At 46.1% G+C, this 24,639-nt stretch overlaps 1 protein-coding gene across 1 annotated transcript; it reads left to right on the forward strand.

Moving 5' to 3' along the window:
• The first annotated feature begins 433 nt into the window (after positions 1 to 433).
• On the forward strand, positions 434 to 12,585 carry LOC116969668. The gene is made up of 4 exons (XM_033016467.1): positions 434 to 497; positions 6,985 to 7,332; positions 7,411 to 7,671; positions 12,500 to 12,585. Exons 1-4 carry the CDS (start codon positions 434 to 436, stop codon positions 12,583 to 12,585), a joined length of 759 nt encoding a protein of 252 aa, XP_032872358.1.
• Positions 12,586 to 24,639: the final 12,054 nt, after the last annotated feature.

The raw sequence follows: 24,639 nt of genomic DNA on the forward strand, positions 1-24,639 counted from the left end.
GCCATTCAATGTGATCATGGCTGATCATCCCCAATCAGTTCCCCGTTCCTGCCTTCTCCCCATATCCCCTGACTCTGCTATCTTTAAGAGCCCTACCCAGCTCTCTCTTGAAAGCATCCAGAGAACGGGCCTCCACAGCCCTCTGAGGCAGATAATTCCACAGACTCACAACTCTCTGTGAGAAAAAGTGTTTCCTCGTCTCTGTTTCCTAGTCAATCTAAATTGAATACTTTTGTTCCCGTTTCGCCGGCAACATCCTGGGACCGTTTGAGAATATTGAATGTCCCTTGCCATTATGTTGCCTTCTCTGTTCATTAACTCACTAGCGAGGTCTGATTTAGTTGAGAACATTTTACCAGTGGTCAGAGGTAATTGAATCAAACATAGAAAAGGCGGAGTACAGATGAATGATTTGGGACAATAGCAGTTGAATATGGTGGTGACATCCCAGATTACTGAAGTGACAATATTCCAGCAGCAGAATCCACCAAGTGAATGTATTTTCCCCGTGTAATTGTGTGCGGCCAATTCTAAAATGCCCCAGGGTCGGGAGTTTCAAACTGGCTGTACTCAATACAACATTTGCCAACTACCAATCTACTGATCCTTAGTCTAAAACTGCACCTTGTTTCCAAACAGAGAATGTACAAAATGAGGCCGAGGTTTCTCTGCAACAGTTTGCCAGCTGGTTTGATGTTCAGTTTCTTTGTTTTCCTGCTTCGACCAGTTTCCACACAGAGTAAGTACTTTCTCTTCACCGGTCACAATCACCTTGCATTAATTATCATTGTCCGTGTAAACCCGCTCCCTATTGTCAATCTCACTTTCCTCTCCACATCCCTGAATGTGTTGCTGCCTCACAAATCCACACCATCCTTGCTGGACCTCCATTCCACATCCCTGTATGTGTTGCTGCCTCACAAATCCACACCATCCTTGCTGGACCTCCATTCCACATCCCTGTACGTGTTGCTGCCTCACAAATCCACACCATCCTTGCTGGACCTCCATTCCACATCCCTGTATGTGTTGCTGCCTCACAAATCCACACCATCCTTGCTGGACCTCCATTCCACATCCCTGAATGTGTTGCTGCTTCACAAATCCACACCATCCTTGCTGGACCTCCATTTCTGAGCCCATCCCATCAACTCCCTCTCCTTCTCCTGCACCGACACGGTCCTTATCAAAGTCAGAAATGGCCTCCTGTGAACTTGTTGCAGAGTTAAACTCTCCCTCCTCATCCCGCTCAGCCTCTGCAGCCTTTGACACGGTTGTCCACACTATCCTCCCCAACATCTCCTCACCACAGTCCATGTGGGTGGATCTGCCCTCGACTTATCGATCCAGTCGCAGCCCGAGAACCAGACGCAATGTCTTCACTTCACGCTCCCACAAAGTCCCTTCAAAACCAGGTGTAGTTCCTCCACTAACCCCACCTCCCTCCCTCCCCCCCCACTCACTCACTCACTCACTCACTCACTCATGTGATGAAATATCCCTGCATCAATCAGGCCAGGTTATTCCACACACACATCTCTTCACAAACCGTGACTTCCTCGCTGGGGTTTCCAAGGAAGATCACAACTGTCTGGAATTAAATTCAGTTCAAAATTAATGATTACAGATATGGGGTGGGTGGGGAAAATGTGTTTTAAATGTTAATTCTTCATTGTTCGTATTCGCAACAGAAAACAGAAATCGAATGTATTTCTTGGATAATGGAGACGGCATTGTGTTAAACGGACCGGACAATGCTGAGAAAGCCACTGTTGTTGTCTGGGAATGGAAACCACACTCAGGGAAGGAAATCGGAAAATTGTCGACTTTTAGAAGAACGGTGAACTATTGGAGCAAAGATAACGCCGCTGGCAACTTGTACCCGGGGATGTATGTGGACACCTATACCCTTGATCTAACAATTTATAAACCCACATTTAAATGGGCGGGAATTTTCACTTTGAATCAAACAGAACCGAGAAAGCAAATCCTGAAACAATATGAAATATTTGTGATGAAAGGTGAGTGGGTGCGATAAGGATCAATAATGTTGAATTAATCTCTGTAAATATTGTCACCTATAATGAATGATGAGAGATGGCGGGAATTGTGAGACTTCTTCCACCCGGTGAAAAGTCAAACAACTGGGGAAGTGATTTTGTTCATTGATTCTGTAATGATCAGCAGGGATGGGTGATAATAGTTTGATGACTTCACTGGGAACAGCAAATCAATGAATCTAGCCACAGCGAATACCATGGTCTTCTTGCCGGCACACGGTAAGGTGATCGCGGCAAGCAAGGTGGTATGGAACCAATGTGTCCGTGTAGTGGTCCCGGGGTGACACTGCTACTTAATGTTACCCTGTGACCAGGTGGATGGAAGTCCATCCTTCACCTGTGGAACATGGGCTCTGTCATAGAGTTCACCTCTTGAGACCAATCAGATACACCTAGAAGGTGGAAATAGATGCATATTCAACAGTTTGTGAATATTTGAAACAGAGAATGTGTAAATACAACAATGCCTGTATGTTGCCGGTTCCACCTGCAGTCCCACGGTGAACAGCCGGCATTTAACACAATCATCCCCTCCAAGCTGGTTACCAAACTCGCAGAACTGCGTCTCTGCGCATCCCTCTGCAATTGGATCATTGACTTCCTCATCCACAGACAACAGTCTGTTCGTATTGGTGGAAATGTGTCAGCCTCAACAATCAGCACGGGAGCACCTCAAGGCTGCGTGCTCAGCCCCCTGCTGTACTCACTCTATACCCATGACTGCGTAGCCAGACACAGTGCGAACTCCATCATCAAGTTCGCTGACGACTCTACTGTTGTGGGACGTATCACTGATGGGGATGGGTCAGATTATAGAAGAGAGATCGAGCAACTGTCCATATGGTGCCAGCACAATAACCAGGCCCTCAACACCAGCAAAACCAAGGAACTGATTGTGGACTTTGGAAGGGGTAGGATGGGGACCCACAGTCCCGTTTATATCAACGGGTCGATGGTGGAAATGGTCAAGAGCTTCAAATTCCTGGGCGTGCACATCTCTGAAGATCTCTCCTGGTCCCAGAACACCGATGCAATTATAAAGAAAGCTCATCAGCTCCTGTACTTCCTGAGAAAATTACGGAGAGTCGGTTTGTCAAGGAGGACTCTCTCTAACTTCTACAGGTGCACAGTAGAGAGCATGCTGACCGGTTGCATCGTGGCTTGGTTCGGCAACTTGAGCGCCCTGGAGAGGAAGAGACTACAAAAAGTAGTAAACACTGCCCAGTCCATCATCGGCTCTGACCTTCCCACCATCGAGGGGATTTATCGCAGTCGCTGCCTCAAAAAGGCTGGCAGCATCATCAAAGACCCACACCATCCTGGCCACACACTCATCTCCCTGCTATCTTCAGGTAGAAGGTACAGGAGCCTGAAATCTGCAACATCCAGGTTCAGGAACAGCATCTTCCCCACAGCCATCAGACTATTAAACACAACTTCAAACAAACTCTGAACTATAACAGTCTATTGTACTTTATCTGTTTATTTATGTGTGTATATATAAATATTCTATGGTATATGGACACACTGATCTGTTCTGTATTGATGCCTACAATATTCTGTTGTGCTGCAGCAAGCAAGAATGTCATTGTCCTATCTGGGACTTGACTTGTACAAACCACTACTCATTCTGAATCTCATTGATCTGTTTTTCACAGTTGAGGCAAGTCCACAGAGGCCTCTGCTGGGCAGTGACGTTACACTCAGCTGCACCATCTCCAGACTCTCAGATACAGTCAGTCTTCACTGGAGACCCATGGACTCATCCCAGCAGAACAGGGGCAACACTGATCAGATCCGCCTGGATAACACGGTCTATCTGATGGTTCGACACGTTACAGTGGAGGATGGGAAGCTGTATGTGTGTGATGTGCGGGAAAACGGAACCATTGTTCACACAAGTAACGGAGAATTTACTGTAAACAACGGTGAGTGTGTACACCTCCCATTGGATATAGAAACATAGAAAATAGGTGCAGGAGGAGGCCATTCGGCCCTTCGAGCCAGCACCGCCATTCAATGTGATCATGGCTGATCGTCCCCAATCAATAACCCTTGCCTGCCTTCTCCCCACATCCCTTGGCTCCACAAGAACTGATCCTGAATCTATTGAACATTGGAAAATGATCACCAATGCATCCACTATTTCTAGAGCCACCTCCCTGAGGACCCTGGGATGCAGACCATCAGGCCCAGGGGATTTATCATCCTTCAGTCCCATTAGCCTACCCAATACCATTTGTCGCCTAATGAAAATTTATTTCAGTTCCTCTACCCCCTTAGATCCTCTGTCCTCCAGTACATCTGGGAGATTGTTTGTGTCTTCCTTAGTGAAGACAGATCCGAAGTACCTATTCAACTCTTCTGCCATTTCCTTGTTGCCCATAATAATTTCACCGTGTCTGCCTTCAAGGGACCCACATTTGACTTTGCTACTCTTTTTCCCCGTAACATATCTAAATAAGCTTTTACTGTCCTTCTTTATATTCCTAGCCAGCTTCCTTTCGTACTTCATCTTTTCAGCCCGTATTGCCCGTTTTGTTTCCTTCTGTTGTCCTATGAAAGTTTCCCAATCCTCTGGCTTCCGGCTACTCTTTGCTGTGTTATACATCTTTTCTTTTAGTTTTATTCTATCCCTAACTTCTCTTGTCAGCCACGGTTGCCTCCTACTCCCCTTAGAATCCTTCTTCCTTTTTGGAATGAAATGATCCTGCGTCTTCCGGATTATGCCCAGAAATTCCTGCCATTGCTGTTCCACCGTCATTCCTGCTAGGATCCCTTTCCAGTCTACATTGGCCAGCTCCCCTCTCATGCCTTCATAGTCCCCTTTGTTCAACTGCATCACTGCCACTTCCGATTTAACCTTCCCCTTCTCAAATTGAGAAGTAGACACTTGTATCACGGTGCTTCTTGTAATATTATATGTGCGCTCCGTGAAGAACTGTGGCAGTGGATGGGAAACTGTATGTGTGTGATGTGCAGGAAAACGGAAACATTCTTCACACAAGTAAAACAGGTTTTACTGTAGACAAGTGTAAGTGTTCACACCTCCCATTGGATATCAAGTAGACACTTGTATCACGGTGCTTCTTGTAATATTATATGTGCGCTCCGTGAAGAACTGTGGCCGTGACCAACTGCTCTCCAGTATAAAATGCTGCAATGATCAGGGAGAAGTTTCCAGAAAGTCTCTGTGTGGAGCAGCTGCCTGCTTGTCTCTGTGTGACAGACACACACAGCACAGGAGGGGGATGTCTTTCTGTAACCATTGTTCAGTAAAGTATTTTGTCAGTTTATCTTGTCATCAATGCTCCAGTATCTGAGACTGAGACTGAGATACAGGACTCATCTTGCCATCAATGCCCCAGTATCTGAGACTGAGATACTGATACAGGACTCATCTTGCCATCAATGCTCCAGTATCTGAGACTGAGATACTGATACAGGGCTCATCTTGTCATCAATGCTCCAGTATCTGAGACTGAGATACTGATACAGGGCTCATCTTGTCATCAATGCTCCAGTATCTGAGACTGAGATACTGATACAGGGCTCATCTTGTCATCAATGCTCCAGTATCTGAGACTGAGATACAGATACAGGACTCATCTTGCCATCAATGCTCCAGTATCTGAGACTGAGATACAGGACTCATCTTGTCATCAATGCTCCAGTATCTGAGACTGAGATACAGGACTCATCTTGCCATCAATGCTCCAGTATCTGAGACTGAGATACAGATACAGGACTCATCTTGCCATCAATGCTCCAGTATCTGAGACTGAGATACTGATACAGGATTCATCTTGCCATCAATGCTCCAGTATCTGAGACTGAGATACTGATACAGGGCTCATCTTGCCATCAATGCTCCAGTATCTGAGACGGAGATACTGATACAGGACTCACATCAAAGTGTCAGATAGAAAGTGTAGTCACCAGCACTTGCTGCTCACACACACACTGGGGGTCCCGACCCACACATCAACACTGAACAACAATCCATCCCCTCTCCCCACACTGACCCTTCTCTCCGAGTCTGGTGTTGCTTGAAGTGATTCCAGCTGCTGCAGACTCGGGCTTGGGATCAGCATTCAGCTGGGAGCAGGACCCGGGAACAGGGAAGGACAGGGAATCAATGGGTGTGAATGGGAGAGGGATGGTGGGAATAATGGGAATGAGCCGATCCACTTGAAGTGCCAACGTGTCCGGGTCAGTCCCCGTGCAGGCATCCTCTGGGCTGCTTCTGTCCACAGCCTGAACCTGAACCTGAACCCGAACCCGAACCCGAACCTGAACCTGAACCCGAACCTGAACCCGAACCTGAACCTGAACCTGAACCCGAACCTGAACCCGAACCCGAACCTGAACCTGAACCTGAACCTGAACCTGAACCCGAACCTGAACCTGAACCTGAACCTGAACCTGAACCCGAACCTGAACCTGAACCCGAACCCGAACCTGAACCCGAACCCGAACCTGAACCTGAACCTGAACCTGAACCTGAACCCGAACCTGAACCTGAACCCGAACCTGAACCTGAACCCGAACCTGAACCCGAACCTGAACCTGAACCACCTCCTGCAGACTGACAGAGACATTCACCTCCCACACCGCTCTCGGGAGTCTCCGGGAGGTTTCATTCCATCCCGGGACATTCCCGGACAGTCCGGGTGTGGGGGCCAACCTCATGTTGAAATGTAGAGTGGAATATCCAAACTTCACTGCAACTTACTGCCGTACAGCACATTGTATTTTATAAAGATCTGATGAGTTTAGTGCGGCATTCATGAAAGATGTTACATTTGAAACTTGATCAGTTGAACAAAACACCACAAATGTTTATAAGAATACGGTTGAGAATCTGTGTATGGCACAGTAACTGTAATACTGAAAGGAGTTATCCTCTGTCTCTCTGATACAGATTTACATAGGAAGAGATACACACTTTACCGCTCCAGCACCGGTCACAGTGAACTTCACCTGGTTTGTTCTGGGAGTTATGGTCGTAGCTATTCCCGTGCTGAGTGGACCTGGTCACCTCGTCCCCTTCAACAGTGGAAAGTAATAGCATCTGCAGCACATTCTCAGCCCATCATCATCAATGTCAATGGGACCAACTTCGTGAATCGACTGGTGACCTCAGGGAAACTCTACGATGGCAAGGATTTCAATGTGAGGATTGTCCCCGTTGTGTTTCAAGATGCCGGAGTTTACGCCTGTTATCTGGAATCAAATCCATTTCCCACCATTGATCTAATCACAGTGAAAGGTAGGAGTCAGAATGTTGCCACTGAGTTTACTGATGAACTTATTGTTTAAAATGTAAACAACCTGCTTGTTTCCACAGTCACAGCTGAACCGTCTGATGCAGTGACTGAGGGAGACAACGTTACCCTGACCTGCTCTGTGTCTCACGTCATTGGGTCAATGAGACTGGTTTGGATCAATGGCGATGGCAAACGTGTTGGAGAAAAGGCACTGACCTGGAGAGAGAAATCACCGAGTCTGGTTATTCAGAAAGCTGAGAGAGGCAGAGGGAACTGGAGATGTGTTTTGTTTGATCAAGACCTGCCCCGGCTTTTTGTCCCGTACTATCAGAAGGACAATAGTAAGTGATAAGGGTTTGTTCTTCATACTTAGAGTCATGATTGAGTTTTGATGTCGCTTATTGATCCTGACATTTGAGTGGAATATTTTCTTCCAGTTTGAGTTGTCTAACTCTGTTATGATCAATGAATTCTCAAATTTCAAATAACACTTCCTGAACACCACTTCTCCCCCCCCCTTCATTGTGCACGCATTTATCCCACCACCCAGTGATCCTATTCTCTTCCCTTCCTCTTTCAACTCATTTCCCACCCCTTCCAATTGCAGAGTTTTCCTTTGATGTTCTTGCTCCACTTCCACCCATATCCCTCCCTCTGTTACTGATCTGACTGTAGATCAGTCAGTATTAGTTGACCTGATCTATGTCATGTTTTACTGCATGCCGCTGTGTACTCAAACACTCATCTGGTTGAACCAGGATTTATATAAAGGACTTCAAGATTATGTAAAAGGAAACACGTTAGAAACGAAACAGAAATGGGAATTGGAAATGAATATTATTATTACTGATGAAATGTGGGAAAAGACATGTCTTTTGTTCATACGTTAACAAACAGGGGTAAATATGGGCCAGGAAACCAGGAGGCCAAGGTATGTATCTCCACTGCACTTTGGTGGTTCAAACTTCAAGTGAAAACTTTGCCTTGTGTACCATCCTAATATGGGTCATAATTTAGGGAACACTGTGTTTCCATGGACTCTGATTTTATACACATGGTCTTATCCCACAATTAAATGTATCTGACGTACATCTGAAGTCATGTTCCTGTTCATTCTGGTGGATCTCATTATTAATGGGGTACAGTTGAAACACTGGATTGTTGCTTGTTTAAAATCAAACCAAATTAAAGTCTTAATCAGAAAATAAAATATTTATTTTCCAGAAACCAATGTGACCCCAGTACCTGACATGAGCCATGTTACTGAATATACGTCTGTGACTAGGAACACAAAGCAACAAGGTAAATAGATGACTCTGTCAATGAATCTCTAGTTGTACAGGTATTGTATTTGATGAAGCAACCTATTTCACATTTCACATATTATTACTGATGAAATGTGGGAAAAGACATGTCTTTTGGGTCATACGTTAACAAACAAGTTTCTTATAGAAACTTACAAAATTCTTAAGGGGTTGGACAGGCTAGATACAGGAAGATTGTTCCCGATATTGGGGAAGTCCAGAACAAGGGGTCACAGTTTAAGGATAAGGGGGAAATCTTTTAGGACCGAGATGAGGAAAACTTTTTTCACACAGAGAGTGGTGAATCTCTGGAATTCTCTCCCGCAGAAGGTAGTTGAGGCCACACAGTTCATTGGCTATATTTAAGAGGGAGTTAGATGTGGCCCTTGTAGCTAAAGGGATCAGGGGGTATGGAGAGAAGGCAGGTACAGGATACTGAGTTGGATGATCAGCCATGATCATATTGAATGGCGGTGCAGGCTCGAAGGGCCGAATGGCCTACTCCTGCACCTATTTTCTATGTTTCTATGTCTAAACAGCCCTGCCTGGAGGGAGTTTGAATGGAAAACTAGAATGAGATTATTTAAGACTCCTCTTATGTTAGCAAGATATAGCAACATCTCAGATTTATGCTGGAGACAATGCGGGAAGATTGGTGATCATACACATATTTTGTGGGATTGTCCCAAATTGTATCAATATTGGAGAGACATTCAGACGGAGATCAAGCTAATCTTGGAGGTGGATCTACCTCTGGAGCCGGCATGCTTCATACTAGGAGAGACTCCAGAAAATATAGATACCAAAACATAGAAACATAGAAGCATAGAAAATAGGTGCAGGAGTAGATGCCATTCGGCCCTTCGAGCCTGCACCACCATTCAATATGATCATGGCTGATCATCGAACTCGGTATCCCATCCCTGCCTTCTCTCCATACCCCCTGATCCCTTTAGCCACAAGGGCCACATCTAACTCCCTCTTAAATATAGCCAATGAACTGTGGCCTCAACTACCTTCTGTGGCAGAGAATTCCACAGATTCACCACTCTCTGTGTGTAAAAAATGATTTTCTCATCTTGGTCCTAAAAAACTTCCCTCTTATCCTTAAACTGTGACCCCTAGTTCTGGACTTCCACAACATCGGGAATAATCTCCCTGCAGCTAGCCTGTCCAACCCCTTAAGAATTTTGTAAGTTTCTATAAGATCCCCCCTCAATTTTCTAAATTCTAGCGTGTCACACATGCTTGCTTGGGGTGTTGCTGTTGGTTGCAAAGAAGATGATTACAGAGTCATGGAGAAATGTAAAGCCACCAAATGTTCAACAGTGGAGGGAAAGATTGAAAAGTGTATATTTGATGGAAAGTATAACAGCTAAACTCCAGTTAAGGACGGATGCTTTCAACATTATGTGGACATCGGTATTACTACAACTGCCAAGACTGATTAAGGACACGATTTCTCCATAGCCCCAGTGGAGGGGAGGAGTTCGATTGGTATTGTATACGTGTATTTGGAACCATATGTACAGACATGTGTGTGACTGTGTATAAGTACATACATAGTGGCCATCAATGACAAAATATGTTATTCTAGTGACATACAAGTGAAGGTTTAACATAACGGGTGATTATATATTAAGTTGGATTAAATATGATGAGCTTGCGTGGGTGCCTGTGAATGTGATGCTTCTGTGACAGAACTCTAGGATGATCTGATGTGATGCTGACAGCTGCTGTGTGATTTGTATATCTTGTTTTGTATGTGGACTCTGTCTTGTTAATAAATGTTGAGTGTTGGCTCGAGGGGCTGAATGGCCAACTCCTGCACCTATTGTCTATTGTCTTTTGTCAAAGTTCCTTTCTTTGAATCTGACAAAACATGAACTCACTTCTTTCCCTTTCCACAGATACTGCTCAAACGGCTGAGTATTTCTAACATTTACAGTTCTTGTGCTCCTGGTTAGAGAGGATTGAAGCACAAGGGCAATATCCACTCTGTTGTCAGCAGTGCTCATTCAACTATTGTTCCAGGCTTAGACTATGATAGACATTTGTCCACTGTACAATGGGAAGTATCACAGCTGAATCAGCTACTTTATCAGCCAACCATCAGCTCCCATCTCCTGCCTGAGAAATGTCAGCTGATTGTAACCAAGAAATAGAAACTTGTGTGAATGTTTACAGTCTCTAACTGATGGCTACTGAGGCAAGTTGTGGCTCTCTGATCTTTGTACTCGGCTTGTACTCGCTAGAATTTAGAAGATTGAGGGGGGATCTTATAGAAACTTACACAATTCTTAAGGGGTTGGACAGGCTAGATGCAGGAAGCTTGTTCCCGATGTTGGGGAAGTCCAGAACAAGGGGTCATAGTTTAAGGATAAGGGGGAAATCTTTTAGGACCGAGATGAGGAAAACATTTTTCACACAGAGAGTGGTGAATCTCTGGAATTCTCTGCCACAGAAGGTAGTTGAGGCCACAGTTCATTGGCTATATTTAAGAGGGAGTTAGATGTGGCCCTTGTGGCTAAAGGGATCAGGGGGTATGGAGAGAAGGCAGGTACAGGATACTGAGTTGGATGACCAGCCATGATCATATTGAATGGTGGTGCAGGCTCGAAGGGCCGAATGGCCTCTACTCCTGCACCTATTTTCTATGTTTCTATGTTTTTAAGTAAGGTAAGTTAATCTGGGGAAAAAAGACACAATGTGCTGGAGTAACTCAACGGGTCAGGCGGAATCTCTGGAGAACATGGATAGGTGAGGTATTGGGTTGGGACCCTACTTCAGACTAAAGGGCTGTGACCTGAAATGTCACCTGCCTAACCTGCTGAGTTTCTCCAACACCTTGTGTCTTTTATTGGTAAACTATCATCTGTAGTACCTTGTGTCTCAGTTAATCTGGATCACAAGTTAAACTCAAGACTTCTGATCTAAATTAGTCAGTGTGGTTAATGCCTGGTCTTTGGGGGAGCTTTTGAATGATGCGCATTTATTCTACAAATGTGAACTGTGTGTTTATTATTTTGACAGGGAATTACACTTTCATTATCAGATCTGTTGTAATTATCGGAGGGCTGGCTATTCTCCTCGTCATTGTACTGGCAGTGGTGTGGTGTCAAAGAAGGCACAAGCCTACAGGTAAAGTACATGAAGACATCCTTAATGCAGCACAGATTCCCCCAAATTATCAATGACAATGTTATCTTTGTTACAAGGAGAAAATAACAATATATTTTGGATAAGAAAAGTATCTGTTTGTGCTTATGTTGTTGACAAATTGATTTCAGACTTGTTGTGGTCAATTGAAGCATTATCTATGCAATGTGCATTGTCCTGTGTGCCTGTGTTGCCATGAGGAGTCTGCTGTATGATGCTGTTCAGGTGGTGTTCTGCAATAATCTGACCATGTGGTGATTGTGTCACCATCCCCTGTGTAAACCATTATCAAATAAACATGCCAGAAGTTGAAGTATAGCTAGTGTAGTCATGTAGAAAATATGGTCTCCAATTTGCCCTCAATATGTTCCTATTTACTGAGGGATAAATATGGGCCAGGAAACCAGGAGACAAAGGTATGTATCTCCACTGCACTTTGGTGGTTCAAACTTCAAGTGAAAACGTTGCCTTGTGTACCATCCTAACGTGGTCATAATTTAGGGAACACTGTGTTTCCATGGACTCTGATTTTATACACATGGTCTTATCCCACAATTAAATGTATCTGACGTACATCTGAAGCCATGTTCCTGGTCATTCTGGTGGATCTCATTATTAATGGGGTACAGTTTAAACACTGGATTGTTGCTTGTTTAAAATCAAACCGAATTAAAGTCTTAATCAGAAAATAATACTTATTTTCCAGAAATCAATGTGACCCCAGTACCTGAGATGAGCCGTGTTACTGAATATATGTCTGTGAGTAGGAACACAAAGCAAGAAGGTAAATAGATGACTGTCAATTAATCTCTAGTTGTACAGGTGTTGTATTTGATGAAGCAACCTATTTCACATTTCACAGTTTTGTAACAAGAATGTGAGGAAGAGAACCTCAAACACACAAACTAATTTATCAATTCAACAGTCTCTCTCTCTTGTGTCAATTCACCCCTCAGCCCCAATCTTCCTCATCCAACTGCAGGTCTTACTCTGCATTGGTCAATTGACTAACTTTCACTGGACTATCATGGCCAACCCATCAATGTTGAGACATCACCATGAACAACATATTCACACTTCTAATTTATTGTTGATCCTGATTAACAGCTTGGTTAGTGGCTCTCTAAAGAATGAACAACACTTGCCCTTCCAAAAGTCACCATCCCTTTCACAAAATATCATCTAGCATGAAATGCCTCCAATTCACTTTGCCACTAGTTCAGGTTTTATTCTAAAGTGAAAATAACAACAACATTTCAGAATGGTTTGAGCATCATTAATAGATGGTGGATAGGTGATGTTTCAGATCGAGACCCTTCTTGTGAGTCTGAAGAAGGGTCACGACCCGAAACATCACCTATACATGTCCTCCAGAGATGCTGCCTGACCTGCAGAAGTACTCCAGCACTTTGTGTCCCTTTGTGTATTAACCAGCATCTGCAGTTCTTTGTTTCCACCTCAGACAGAATCAGAATCAGAATCAGGTTTTATTCGCCAATTGCAACATACGATGAATTTCACTGGCCAGGTCAGTCATACAATTAAAAAGGAACAGACACAAAAACACATTTTAACATGAACATCCACCACAGTGACTCCTACACATTCCACACTGTGATGGAAGGAGAAATAAAGTTCAAGTCCTTCACTAGTGTTCTTCCTCGGCCATGGGCCTCGAGCCTCCGTTAACGGGACGATCTTAACTCCCGTAGCCGGTGGCGTTCGGGCCCTCCACGTTGAGGCGTTCAGCTCCTGCATCAGGGGGGATGTCAGCTCCTAGTGTCAGGGCTGGTTGAGCCTTCTGCGGCGTTGGAGCTCCCAACTAGCCTCTCCTGAGACTGCGAGCCATTGATGGTAAGTCCGCAGGCCGCGGTGGGGGCGATCCCAGGCAAGGGATCCGCTCCGGTGTTAAGTCTGCGCCCCACAAGCATCAGGCACTGTATGTATATTGATTCTTGTTGTTGAAATCCCAGATCGTACAAGTATGAATTAAAGCTGTAATCTGTTTACTGATCTAAACAGCGACAACAGCAACGGTCTTAAATACAATTGGTATATCTTTCTCTTTCAGAACCTTGTTTCTTCAAAGGAAGATGAGTCTGTCATCTATGCTGAAACTGCAAAAAAATAAACATGAAGAGAGTGGAAAGTAAAGGCTTGGACTTTGACAAGCGCAACGTTGCCATTTTTGGAATTGAATTTTTTACTTCATCTATATTACTAAAACTAAGATCTTGACCAATTTCTGACTTTCTATTTCGTGATTTCTGAAAGACCGCCGCCACTTACGGCCGTGATTTTTGGCCACCTCGCTCAGAGTCCCCCTCCGCTGAGCTGGACCAGAGGCTTTTTCCCCATCGATGGAAAATCAGAGTGTTGCTAAAGTTTTAGTATTGATTGTGAGTGTGTGAGTGTGTGTGTATGTGAGTGTGTGTGAGTGTGTGAGTGTGTGTGTGTGTGTGTGTGGGTTTTCAGAAAATGTTTTGGTTGTAAATGTTTGCAAATTTGGAGACTTTAAACATTTGAATCATTCGGTTTCCACACTATGTTTACCACTTTCTGAAGTTACTTGGCATTTTAGTATTGGTTGTGTGTGTGTGTGTGTGTGTGTCAGTGTGTGAGTGACTGTGTGTGTGTGACTGTGTGAGTGTGTGACTGTGTGAGTGTGTGTCTGTGTGTGTCTGTGTGTGTGTGTCTGTGAGTGAGTGAGTCTGTGCGAGTGAGTCTGTGTGTGTGTGTGATTGAGTCTGTGTGAGTGAGTGAGTATGTGTGTGTGTGTGTGTGAGTGAGTGAGTCTGTGTGTGTGAGTAAGTGAGTCTGTGTGTGTGTGTGTGAGTATGTGTGTGTGTGCGTGTGTGTGTGTCTGAGAGTGTGTGCGTGAGTGAGAGTGTGTGCATGAGTGTGTGCGTGTGTGAGTGCGTGCATGAGTGAGTGTGTGTCTGAGAGTGTGTGTGTGGCTGAGAGTGTGTGTGTGTCTGAGTGTGTGTGTGTGTGTGTGTGTGTCTGAGTGTGTGTGTGTCTGGGGGGTGTGTGTGTGTGTGTGTGTGTATAGGGGGGTTGCACACAAGGTCACTGGGTCAAAGGGCATGACGCATGAAGCCGCTCAATCCATCTGGAGGACATCCCAGCTTCCAGTATATGTTGTTAATACATGAAACGCATAACTTTCCTACCTGTTAACAACTGCCAAAATGGCGAATTTCTGTGCTGTAAATAATTGTGGAAGTCGGGGTAACCGTGAGAGACTTCTATCCTTCTTCAGAATTCCAAAAGTGAAGCGAAATGAAAGTAAAGAGAAGCGAGAGCTGAAAGAACAACAACAGCTAAAGTGCTTGGCGAACATTGGCCGTGCAGATATCGAGATTGCAAATATTGGGAATTATTGCCTTTGCTCATTGCATTTAATCAACAGCGAGGCATTATTTGTGTTTTTTCTTTGTCCCTTTGGTATCTAAAAAGTTTCCGAAGTGATAAATCTGGCTGTAAAATTTTTAAATCGCCCATGGTTCTGAAGTGGGTTTGTACATGCATAAAGTAAATGCTTCTGAAGCTAAATGTATCGTTAAAAAAATCTCCAGACTTATGAGTGATGTGTAGACAAGTTTTCTATCATTATGCTATGGAGGTGTATATTTTGGCAAATAATAAAATGGCCTGACAGCTTAAACACCCACTGTCTTTCAATAGGATATTGTCAATTTGCTGAGGTTGATTATGTCCAATTAACAACTAAGAATGATGCCATTTCAGCTCAGCATTTAACACGATAATCCCCCAGCATCTGGTGAGCAAACTGACACCCCTAGGTTTCAATACCATACTATGCAACTGGATCCTGGATTTCCTTTCTGAAAGACCCCAGTCTGTGCGGGTGGGGAAGAACACCTCCTCGGTCATCAGACTGAGCATCGGCTCCCCTCAGGGCTGTGTCCTGAGTCCGCTGCTCTTTACATTGATGACACATGACTGTGTCGCCAGGTCCACTACTAACCATATCATCAAATACGCGGATGACACAACAGTAGTGGGCCTCATCCGCAATAACGACGACCAGGCATATAGAGAGGAGGTGGAACAGCTGGTGAGCTGGTGCAGCAGGAACAACCTTCTCCTAAATGTGAACAAAACCAAGGAGATTGTCGTCGATTTCAGAAGGAAAATTCAGCCCAGTCACACTCCACTTTGCATTAACAACTCAGCAGTGGAGCAGGTGAAAAGGATCAAGTTCCTGGGGGTGCATATAACGGACACCTTAAACTGGTCCACAAACATTACATCTCTGGCAAAACGGGCACAGCAGCGGTTGTACTTCCTCCGCAGGTTGAGAAGTTTACACCTCCACCCTCCCATCCTCGCCACTTTCTACAGAAGCACAATTGAGTCGGTCATGACCAGCTGCATCTCTACGTGGTGCGGCAGCTGTACAGCTGCGGACTGGAAGTGCCTTCAGAGAGTGGTGAGGACAGCGGAAAAAATCATTGGGACTTCTCTTCCTTCCATCATGGACATGGGGTACAAGCGCTGTCTGATTAGAGCTAAGGGCATTACCAGAGCCCCCACACACCCACAATTTGGACTGTTTATACTGCTTAACTCTGGGAGGAGGTACCGCAGCATGAAGAGCGGGACAACCAGGTTCTGCAACAGCTTCATCCCTCAGGCCATAAGATTACTGAACAATCAACAAAACCGAGGCTAGAACTTTTAAATATCGACACTTTTTAGAAACTGTTTATATATATTTATTTTACAGAACCATGCTCATGAGGCATTTTTATGGACGCACCTAACACTTTTACTTTTACTATTTACCTGATTTGGAGAGTCAAATGCAACGAAATGTCGTTCAAGGTGCACTGTGTCTAGGTGTATATTTGAATGACAATAAAGTTTTCATTCATTCATTTCTTGGCTTGCATCTGAGTAAAATGTAATTCAAAACCCACGGCCTACCATCGGACTGGAGCAGAGTTTCCTGTCGGGAACGGCCGGGACTACAGCTTCGGTGGCGGCACAGTGCTGGGACACCATCATGGAAAGGGCGATGCCTTACCGGGTCGCCGTGCGGTAAGCTCTGGAGTGCTGTGGCTGCCGACTCCAACATCCGAGGAGCTGCGGTCTGCGGAGCGTCCAGCCGCAGGTGGGCGGCGCTGGATTTAAAACACCGCGGTGCCTGGGATCTGTTGCCGAGATCGCCAGAGACGGAGCTCCAGCCAGCGCGGCCTGTCGACTTCGGATGCCGCGGTCTCCAGGGAGGGAGCGGCCGCTCCAGACATTTCCAAGCCGCTGAGGAGTGTTCACCAGACGCCGGAGTTCCAGCTTCCCGGCAAGAGTCCTGAAAACATCGGACTGGCTGTGGAAGCCGCAAATAGGCCCCGACCTCCGGTGATTCACAGAGGACGAGGACTTAACTTTTTGATGCCTTTCCCCAAAGTGATTAAACGTTGATTCTGTTGTGAGGGGACGTTCATGTAGAATTCTATAACGTGTTGTTATTTTTTTCTTATTTTTAATTTTTTCTATGGATGTAAGGAAACTTAATTATTTCTTTTATGTAAATCACTTTGATTTAAACGCAAGTTGATTTAAACATGCTATATAAATAAAATGTACTTACTTGCACATGGTTTGTGATTTATTTACCCACACCCACCCAAAACCACCCTCACCCACCGAAACCACCCTCACCCGCCCGAAACCACCCTCACCTACCCGAAACCACCCTCACCCGCCCGAAACCACCCTCACCCACCCGAAACCACCCTCACCCGCCCCTAAACCACCCACTCCCGCCCGAAACCACCCTCACCCGCCCGAAACCACCCTCACCCACCCGAAACCACCCTCACCCGCCCGAAACCACCCTCACCCGCCCAAAACCACCCTCACCCGCCCCAAACCACCCTCACCCGCCCGAAACCACCCTCACCCACCCGAAACCACCCTCACCCACCCGAAACTACCCACACCCGCCCCTACAGGGTCTTGGTGAGACCACACCTGGAGTATTGCGTACAGTTTTGGTCTCCTAATCTGAGGAAAGACATTCTTGCTATTGAGGGAGTGGGCAAATGCATGGCAGATGCAGTATAATGTGGATAAATGTGAGGTTATCCACTTTGGTGGCAAAAACAGGAAAGTAGACTATTATCTGAATGGTGGCCGATTAGGAAAAGGGGAGATGCAACGAGACCTGGGTGTCATGGTACACCAGTCATTGAAAGTAGGCTTGCAGGTGCAGCAGGCAGTGAATAAAGCCAATGGTATGTTAGCATTCATAACAAGAGGAGTTGAGTCTAGGAGCAGGGAGGTTCTACTGCAGTTGTACAGGGTCTTGGTGAGACCACACCTGGAGTATTGCGTACAGTTTTGGTCTCCTAATCTGAGGAAGGACATTCTTGTCATAGATGGAGTACAGAGAAGGTTCACCAGACTGATTCTTGGGATGTCAGGACTTTCATATGAAGAAAGACTGGATAGACTCGGCTTGTACTCGCTAGAATTTAGAAGATTGAGGGGGGATCCGATAGAAACTTACAAAATTCTTAGGGGGTTGGACAGGCTAGATGCAGGAAGATTGTTCCCGATGTTGGGGAAGTCCAGAACAAGGGGCCACACACACACACAGTTTAAGGATAAGGGGGAAGTCGAGATGAGAAAAACTTTTTTTTTCACACACAGAGAGTGGTGAATCTGTGGAATTCTCTGCCACAGAAGGTAGTTGAGGCCACACAGGTCATTGGCTATATTTAAGAGGGAGTTAGATGTGGCCCTTGTGGCTAAAGGGATCAGGGGGTATGGAGAGAAGGCAGGTACGGGATACTGAGTTGGATGATCAGCCATGATCATATTGAATGGCGAATGGTGCAGGCTCGAAGGGCCGAATGGCCTCTACTCCTGCACCTGTTGTCTATGTTTCTATGTTTATCCAACAGTTACAGCCGCCACCGCCATCTCCACCATCAGGGTCCGGGTTCCACCTTGTTCCCGCCCAAAGCTCCAATCGCCAACCGCCAACCGCCAACCGTCCTCACTGTGTAGTCAATATAGTACAGTCTGGTGTAGACAACACACAGTGTAGTTACAGAACACTGGTCAATATAGTACAGTCTAGTGTAGACAACACACAGTGTAGTTACAGAACACTGGTCAATATAGTACAGTCTAGTGTAGACAACACACAGTTTTTTTTTTTTTTAATTCAATTATTAAAAATAATATTACACTACAATAAAACAAGCCAGAACCCACCACCATAATACAATACAAACATGCATCCATAATAAACTACTATACAACTATGATACAATCCTTATTGAGGATACATTCAACACCCTGCGGTGCCCAGCGGTCCCGGAACTCCCTCAGGGTGCCCGCAGACAGGGCGTATTCCCTTTCTAATCCCACCCGGGCACGGACGTAACCCCGGAAAAGGGGCAGGCAGCTGGCTCGGGTAGAGCCCTCCACCGTCTGGCGCCGGAAGACAACACACAGTGTAGTTACAGAACACGTGTGGTCAATATAGTACAGTCTAGTGTAGACAACACACAGTGTAGTTACAGAACACTGTGTGGTCAATATAGTACAGTCTAGTGTAGACAACACAGTGTAGTTACAGAACACTGGTCACTATAGTACAGTCTAGTGTAGACAACACAGTGTAGTTACAGTACACGTGTGGTCAATATAGTACAGTCTAGTGTAGACAACACAGTGTAGTTACAGAACACTGGTCACTATAGTACAGTCTAGTGTAGACAACACAGTGTAGTTACAGAACACGTGTGGTCAATACAGTACAGTCTAGTGTAGACAACACACAGTGTAGTTACAGTACACGTGTGGTCAATATAGTACAGTCTAGTGTAGACAACACAGTGTAGTTACAGTACACGTGTGGTCAATATAGTACAGTCTAGTGTAGACAACACAGTGTAGTTACAGTACATTGTGTGGGCAATATAGTACAGTCTAGTGTAGACAACACAGTGTAGTTACAGAACACTGGTCACTATAGTACAGTCTAGTGTAGACAACACAGTGTAGTTACAGTACACGTGTGGTCAATATAGTACAGTCTAGTGTAGACAACACAGTGTAGTTACAGTACATTGTGTGGGCAATATAGTACAGTCTAGTGTAGACAACACACTGTTTTTTTTTTGTTTTTTTTTTTTTGTTATTTTTTTTAATATAAATGTATTCAATTATTTAAAAATAATATTACACTACAATAAAACAAGCCAGAACCCACCACCATAATACAATACAAACATGTAATAAACTACTATACAACTATGATACAATCCTTATTGAGGATACATTCAACACCCTGCGGAGCCCAGCGGTCTCGGAACTCCCTCAGGGTGCCCGCAGACAGGGCGTATTCCCTTTCTAATCCCACCCGGGCACGGACGTAACCCCGGAAAAGGGGCAGGCAGCTGGATCGGGTAGAGCCCTCCACCGTCTGGCGCCATGACTCGCGGATGGCCAGCTTGGCCAGGCCCAGGAGCAACCCAACCAGGACATCTTCAGCCCTACCCTCTCCCCTACGCACAGGGTGTCCAAAGATGAGGATGGTGGGCGCAAAATGCAGCCAGAAGGCAAGGAGCAGCCCCTTTAGATATTCAAACAGTGGCTGCAGCCTCACGCACTCCATGTACACGTGGTACACAGACTCTTCCAGCCCGCAAAAGTGGCAGGCGGCTGGCGAGTCTGTGAACCGCGAGAGAAATATGTTGTAGGGAACACCTCGGTGCAATACCCTCCACCCCAGGTCCCCAATGTAGAGGGGGAGAATCCCTGCGTAGAGGGACCCCCACCGGGAGACAACACACAGTGTAGTTACAGAACACTGTGTGGTCAATATAGTACAGTCTAGTGTAGACAACACACAGTGTAGTTACAGTACATTGTGTGGTCAATATAGTACAGTCTAGTGTAGACAACACACAGTGTAGTTACAGAACACGTGTGGTCAATATAGTACAGTCTAGTGTAGACAACACAGTGTAGTTACAGTACACGTGTGGTCAATATAGTACAGTCTAGTGTAGACAACACACAGTGTAGTTACAGAACACTGTGTGGTCAATATAGTACAGTCTAGTGTAGACAACACACAGTGTAGTTACACATGGAGTGCGTGAGGCTGCAGCCACTGTTTCAATACCTAAAGGGGCTGCTCCTTGCCTTCTGGCTGCATTTTTCACCCACCATCCTCATCTTTGGACACCCTGTGCGTAGGGGAGAGGGTAGGGCTGAAGATGTCCTGGTTGGGTTGCTCCTGGGCCTGGCCAAGCTGGCCATCCGTGAGTCAAGGCACCAGGCGGTGGAGGGCTCTACAGTGTAGTTACAGAACACGTGTAGACAACACAGTGTAGTACAGTTTTTTTTTAAATCAAAAATATTTATTCAAATATTAAAATAGTATTGACAATACAATAAAACAAAACACCACCATAATACAAGACGAACAAATATGCTCAGCAACTGCTAAACAATTATATTGCAATCCTTGTCAAGGATACATTCAACCCCCCTCGGTGCCCAGCGGTCCCGGAACTCCCTCAGGGTGCCCGTAGACAGGGCGTATTCCCTTTCCATTCGCACCCGGGCACGGACGTATCCCCGGAAAAGGGGCAGGCAGCTGGCTCGGGTAGAGCCCTCCACCGTCTGGCGCCGTGACTCGCGGATGGCCAGCTTGGCCAGGCCCAGGAGCAACCCAACCAGGACATCTTCAGCCCTACCCTCTCCCCTACGCACAGGGTGTCCAAAGATGAGGATGGTGGGTGAAAAATGCAGCCAGAAGGCAAGGAGCAGCCCCTTTAGATATTCAAACAGTGGCTGCAGCCTCACGCACTCCATGTACACGTGGTACACAGACTCTTCCAGCCCGCAAAAGTGGCAGGCGGCTGGCGAGTCTGTGAACCGCGAGAGAAACAGGTTGCAGGGAACACCTCGGTGCAATACCCTCCACCCCAGGTCCCCAATGTAGAGGGGGAGAATCCCTGCGTAGAGGGACCCCCACCGGGAGACAACACACCGTGTAGTTACAGAACACTGTGTGGTCAATATAGTACAGTCTAGTGTAGACAACACACAGTGTAGTTACAGAACATTGTGTGGTCAATATAGTACAGTCTAGTGTAGACAACACACAGTGTAGTTACAGAACACGTGTGGTCAATGTAGTACAGTCTAGTGTAGACAACACACAGTGTAGTTACAGTACACGTGTGGTCAATATAGTACAGTCTAGTGTAGACAACACACAGTGTAGTTACAGTACACGTGTGGTCAATATAGTACAGTCTAGTGTAGACAACACACAGTGTAGTTACAGTACACGTGTGGTCAATATAGTACAGTCTAGTGTAGACAACACACAGTGTAGTTACAGAACACGTGTGGTCAATATAGTACAGTCTAGTGTAGACAACACAGTGTAGTTACAGTACACGTGTGGTCAATATAGTACAGTCTAGTGTACACAACACACAGTGTAGTTACAGTACACGTGTGGTCAATATAGTACAGTCTAGTGTACACAACACACAGTGTAGTTACAGTACACGTGTGGTCAATATAGTACAGTCTAGTGTACACAACACACAGTGTAGTTACAGTACACGTGTGGTCAATATAGTACAGTCTAGTGTACACAACACACAGTGTAGTTACAGAACACGTGTGGTCAATATAGTACAGTCTAGTGTAGACAACACAGTGTAGTTACAGAACACTGTGTGGTCAATATAGTACAGTCTAGTGTAGACAACACACAGTGTAGTTACAGAACACTGTGTGTAACTGGTCAATACACTACACTGTAACTAGGCGGACGGAGCTGAGGTAAATAATGTTGTCTAGATATCGTGTAGTTGTAGTTATAGTATAAATATAGTGTAGGGTAGTACAGTGTAGTGTAGTCTAGTGTAGTGTGTGTGTGGTCAATAGAGTGCAGCTACAGTCTAGTGTAGACAACACACATAGAGCTGAGGTAGATAATGTCTAGTATAGTGTAAAGATAGATAGATAGATAGATAGATAGATAAATAGATAGATAGATAGATAGATAGATAGACAGACAGACAGACAGACAGACAGACAGACAGACAGACAGACAGACAGACAGACAGACAGACAGACAGACAGACAGACAGACAGACAGATAGACAGACAGATAGATAGATAGATAGATAGATAGATAGATAGATAGATAGATAGATAGATAGATAGATAGATAGATAGATAGATAGATAGATAGATAGATAGATAGATAGATAGATAGATAGATAGATAGATAGATAGATAGAGAGAGAGATAGATAGATAGATAGATAGTTAGCCTTTTTTGTCATTCAGACCGAAGTCTGAACGAAATTGCAGCAGTCATACATATAATACAATAAAAACAACAATAAACACATATTAACATCCACCACAGTGAGTCCACCCAGCATCACCTCACTGTGATGGAGGCAAAAGTCTTAGGGCTGCAGTCTCTTCCCTCGTCTTCTCCTTCTGCGCTGAGGCGATACCCCACCGGGCGATGTTATAAATCAGTCCCGCGGCTCATACACCGCGGCCCGGGGTGGTCGAAGCTGCCGCCCACCAGTCCTGCAGATGCAGCCGCTGGCCCGTGGCCGAACCCCGGACTCGGGCCACCGCCGCCAGAACACCGTCCCAGCCACCGGAGCATCGTTCCAGCCCCGAGCCGGATCGCCCTCACATGAGTACTGCCACCGTCGCAGCCTCGCGCCAGGCCGCCCCGACTGGGCGCCGCTCCTCCCTCGGGCTGGGCCGCCCCGACCTGGCGCCGCTCCTCCCTCGGCTGGGCCGCCCCGACTGGGCGCCGTTCCTCCCTCGGCTGGGCCGCCCCGACTGGGCGCCGTTCCTCCCTCGGGCTGGGCCGCCCCGACTGGGCGCCGCTCCTCCCTCGGGCTGGGCCGCCCCGACTGGGCGCCGTTCCTCCCTCGGGCTGGGCCGCCCCGACTGGGCGCCGCTCCTCCCTCGGGCTGGGAACGCCGTACCTCCCCGAGCTCGGCCACTCCGACGGGAGCCTCGTTCCACCCTCGGCAGGCCGCCCTCACGGGAGCGTCACAACCCCTCACGGGAGCACTGTTCCAGCCCGGAGCCGGACCACCCTCACGGGAGCGAGCTCAGGGCGAGTCCTGACGGTCTCTGCCTCCTGAGCCTCGAGGTCGCCAGCTCCGCCATTAGGCCTCAGCGCAGACGGAGGCAGAGAAGGGGAATACGACAAAAAGTCGCATTCCCCCGCAGGGAGAGACAGCAAGCCCCGTTTCAACCCCCCCCCCCCCAAAACAGAAACTAAAAACCAAAACTAGACTAACCAAAACGAAAATAAACAACACAAAAAACACAAAACAAACAGGACTGCCGGAGAGCCGCTGCAGCCAGAGCCGCGCCGCCACTAGGATGGGGATCGACACACATGAGGGCTGGTGGTGGCTGAAGGGGCTAGTACGGCCTAGAAGGGCCGAAGAACCAATTTGGACTAGTGTTAGATGGGCCAAAGTGGCGTCCAGAAATGAAAATTGGCAAAAATTTGGTCAAGATTTTGAGTTTTTGGTTTTGAGATCGACACACAAGAGGGTTGGTGGTGGCTGAAGGGGCTAGTACGGGCTAGAAGGGCCGAAGAACCAATTTGGTCTAGTGTTAGATGGGCCAAAGTGGCATCCAGAAATGAAAATTGGCAAAAAATTGGTCACATTTTTGAATTGATTGAGAGAGAGAGAGAGAGAGAGAGAGAGAGAGAGAGAGAGAGAGAGAGAGAGAGAGAGAGAGAGAGAGAGAGAGAGAGAGAGAGAGAGAGAGAGGGCCT

The sequence above is a fragment of the Amblyraja radiata genome, unplaced genomic scaffold (assembly GCF_010909765.2).
Source record: "Amblyraja radiata isolate CabotCenter1 unplaced genomic scaffold, sAmbRad1.1.pri S99, whole genome shotgun sequence".
Classification (NCBI taxonomy): domain Eukaryota; kingdom Metazoa; phylum Chordata; class Chondrichthyes; order Rajiformes; family Rajidae; genus Amblyraja; species Amblyraja radiata.

What these genes read in the sequence shown, in the direction of transcription:
- LOC116969668 (XM_033016467.1), top strand. Translation starts at nt 434, where the DNA reads ATGGTGGTGACATCCCAGATTACTGAAGTGACAATATTCCAGCAGCAG. An exon ending in GCAGAATCCACCAAGTGAAT is followed by an intron (nt 498 to 6,984) that starts GTATTTTCCCCG and finishes TCTCTGATACAG; the next exon opens with ATTTACATAGGAAGAGATAC. An exon ending in GTACTATCAGAAGGACAATA is followed by an intron (nt 7,672 to 12,499) that starts GTAAGTGATAAG and finishes CTTATTTTCCAG; the next exon opens with AAATCAATGTGACCCCAGTA.